Below are 3,618 nucleotides of genomic sequence, written 5' to 3'. Positions count from 1 at the left end.
GTTCACATTTACTATTTTTCTGTGTTGTGAGATTTAAAACCTGGTTCTCAATTCATATTGAAGAATTAATTTCTTTGGAAACTCACTTTAGATTGTTACGTAATTGTGATTAATCTTTGATCTGAGTAGAAACAATTTGGGAGCCAGAAAACTGACCATAAAACTTTCAATAAGTTTCAATACCTTGGGAAGTAAGGGAACGGTGACGGTGCCTGAAGCTTGCGAAATGAAGAGGTTAAATATCTATTTATAAAATACAAGAATAAACCGATTACATCACAGACCGCAGATCACACCAGGAAAGCAACAGAGGAAACCCCAGAGGGATATATCAGCAATGTACTTCCTTGATCTGGAAAAATCCCAACAGCATGGCCAGTGTATATAAACGGGTTGGCAGCTTCGCACAGGACATCACATCTCAGAGACTGAGCTAACACAACACGTTCGACAACAAAGAAACACAGCGATAGCCAGCAATGTATGCACTCAGGAAACTGCTGCTGGTGACTGTCCTCTCCCTGCTAACGCTGGACATTGTTAACTTCTCAGTATCAGCACGTAAGTTTCACAACTACCTTTTAACCTATTACTAGCAGGGCTGCCTGTTCGAACAGTACTTAGTCAGGGCTCGGACGTATTTTGTTTTTTAAAGTTACCTTTTGCTTTCCCTCCTAGAATCAATGTATAGCGACTGCTGTCTCGGTTATTCAAAGGGGCGATTGCCTTTGAGGAAAATCAGTGGCTATGTGGAACAGCAATCCAATGAAGTATGTGATATAGATGCAATCATGTAAGTACAGGAACTCGATGTAGCGCACCTGATTGAAAACCACGTCTTATTTGATGATGTTCTGTGAAGTTAAAAAATGCTGTTTAATGATACCACAGATTCTACACAGTTGGAGGACGGGCAGTGTGTACAGATCCTGAGAACAAATGGGTGAAAAGAGCTCTCCGTTATTTGAGGTATGGAAAAAGCTCCAACATTCAGCAAGCTCGCTGTCCATTACACCGAAAAAGTATTTGACATTGATAAACCCATGGCAAGAAAGTGTAGCTCCACAATTGGCCTTTTGGATGTAAATTTCAATACAAATGTTATCTTATTTAATTGCTGCAAAATGTGAATAAGTCCTTTGCATTATTTAGCATGTTGTAGCAACGAGTGGCTATATTTTTAGTGTATTGCTTTTGCCCCAACAGGTCAGATTATATAAAACTTATAGAGTTTCCTTTTGTGTTTCAGCAAAAAACTGGAAGAAATGTCATATCAGGACTGAGAACATCTCCGAGAAGACTAAGCAGCTGTATCAGTTTGATTTATCAAACTTAAAACCTTCCTACATAGTATCTATGTACTGTTAAACATGTTGTTGAACACCACTTTTATCTTACTATCAACTGATGTGTAAGCTTTTAGAATTGTATGTTCCATTGAACATGAATAAGTAATTATACTACAAGTACTTATTTATTTGTTCACTGTTTTTGCACACAAAATAAATTAAAAATATTTTAAAATGTTTGCCATGATTGTTTGTAATTTATTTACAAGAGTAGTAAAGCACAAGAAATGTGTAAGATTAGATTTCTTACAGTGTGGAAACAGGCCCTTTAGCCCCAACAGTCCACACCGACCCTCCGAAGAGTGACCCACCCAGACCTATTTCCTTCTGACTAATGCACCTAACACTATGGGTAATTTAGCACGGTCAATCTACGTAGTCTGCACATCTTTGGATTGTGGGAGGAAACCAGAGCACCTGGAGGAAACCCACGCAGACACAGGGAGAATGTGCAAACTCCACACAGACAGTCGCCCGAGGATGGAATCGAACCTGGGACCCTGGTGCTGTGAGGCAGCAGTGCTAACCACTGAGGAATGTTTTCTGTGCTTAAAGATCAGGGCATTTTTAATTGTAAGTGTCAGAGAATTAAATAGCAAATTTTATTGTATTTTTTCACAACAAGAATTCTTTTTATGGGATTCTATGAGTTTCACTAATGGAAACATGGCCAGTCATACACTACCTGGAATATTCCTCATTTGCTGCTTTTGAAAGGCACTTAGCATTCATCAAGTGGGCTCTCCAGGCACAATGGTAGTACCTGTAGGTCCAACTTTCTGTGTTCAAGTACCACCTAACTCACAGGTATGCCCAAACAGATTGATTAAAATAACTATCCATTAGCCCAGCTGCCCTGAAGACATGAAGAGCAATGCACAGTCCCTCTTAGTCGTTCTTTCATCTAAAAATAGAGCAAATATGGGCTATTTGACTGCTTTAACCTGCCCAACCATTTAGTGAGAGTATGGCTTTCATTCCACTTTCTTGGCTGTTCCCCCATCACATTTGACTTGCCTGCAGATCAAAACTCTTGCTCAGCTTTGAAAATATTTAATAACACAGCCTGCACTGCCCTTGTATAGTGAGTTCCAAAGATGAACACCTCTGAGAGAGGAAATTACTCCTCATGCCCTAAGGAAGATCCATTCATCTTGAGACACTTGAATCCTCAGCACTGAATTCGAAGGTTTTTGGGTGTGGCTTTGCCACCGTAACAGACATGCTGTCACCAGGAGCTAACACTTTGCCAATGGGGTTTGGGATCATGGGATGGCATGTTGCTGGTGGCAGCCCATTTACACTCTCCCCAAAGAACCAAGCAATCAGAAGACAATAGTCCCACAGCCTTGGCAGTGTCGCCATTATAGGGCAGACTTTACTGAGGTGACAGCATAAAGGAGAGGCAACTTCAGGGCTGGTTTATCCAGAAAGAGCAGGCTGGCTTTAAAAAGGCTGGAGCAGGCAGGCAGGCCCCAACAAATAGTGGGTTAGCAGGTTACTGAGTGCGAGCAATTTTGGTGTGGATGGTCATTCTCAACAGGGATCTTCTTTGGGTATGAAGCTATGAATTAAGGAGGTTCTGCCCAGAGGATATGCTGACAGAACAGAGAGTGGTCCTTAAAACAAGCCCTTGAATGGCCATCTGGCAGGCGACTGAAACTGCTGAAGTTCTGCTGCTGACAATACACCACAGTTCAAAGTTTGTGAGAAGATTATTAGCTCAGGTGCTCATTGTTGTGGTTCTGTTCGCCGAGCTGGGACGGCACAGTGTTAGGAACGTGTCAAGCTTTCCTCTCAATGCCTTCACTTGCCATATCGCCACTAATCCTGCTATGTAAACTTTCAGCGCAACGTTTTATATGCAAATAAACTCTGAATTTTAAAACACAAGTTCACGTTTAAAAATGTGTTAAATGCTTTAGAGCACATTATTGAACTTTGTGAGGTCAGGTAGCTCAGTTGGCTGAATAACTGGTTTGCAATACAGAGTGACGTCAGCACTGATTGATGCCACCATGCAGGTCCTACGTCCCTCACCCCTCACCTGAGGCAAGGTGATCCTCATATCAAACCATCACCTAATGAGACGGCAGTCCTCTGGGACTATGGTGATTTAACTGAGATTTGTACTGAAAGTCAATTTTCATTTCATTGTAACTTTTGGCATTAGAAATGCTTTATTTAAAATGCTCCTTTGAGATATTTACAAGACAAAACAGAATTGGAACTGTCAATATCAAAACAGATGCCTATTTAGGTCAGCACA

At 41.1% G+C, this 3,618-nt stretch overlaps 1 protein-coding gene across 1 annotated transcript; it reads left to right on the top strand.

The window, feature by feature from the left end:
• The first annotated feature begins 332 nt into the window (after window positions 1-332).
• LOC140478519 (C-C motif chemokine 17-like) lies at window positions 333-1,491 on the top strand. The gene is made up of 4 exons (XM_072571777.1): window positions 333-561; window positions 679-793; window positions 892-969; window positions 1,250-1,491. The coding sequence occupies exons 1-4, from the start codon at window positions 480-482 to the stop codon at window positions 1,281-1,283; spliced, it is 309 nt and encodes a 102-aa protein (XP_072427878.1). The 5' UTR covers window positions 333-479; the 3' UTR covers window positions 1,284-1,491.
• The last annotated feature ends 2,127 nt before the right edge of the window (window positions 1,492-3,618 follow it).

This window comes from Chiloscyllium punctatum, chromosome 6 (assembly GCF_047496795.1).
Source record: "Chiloscyllium punctatum isolate Juve2018m chromosome 6, sChiPun1.3, whole genome shotgun sequence".
In the NCBI taxonomy this organism is placed as follows: Eukaryota; Metazoa; Chordata; class Chondrichthyes; order Orectolobiformes; family Hemiscylliidae; genus Chiloscyllium; species Chiloscyllium punctatum.
Note: the sequence above shows the minus strand (reverse complement) of the source record. Positions and strands in the feature narration are given on the sequence as shown.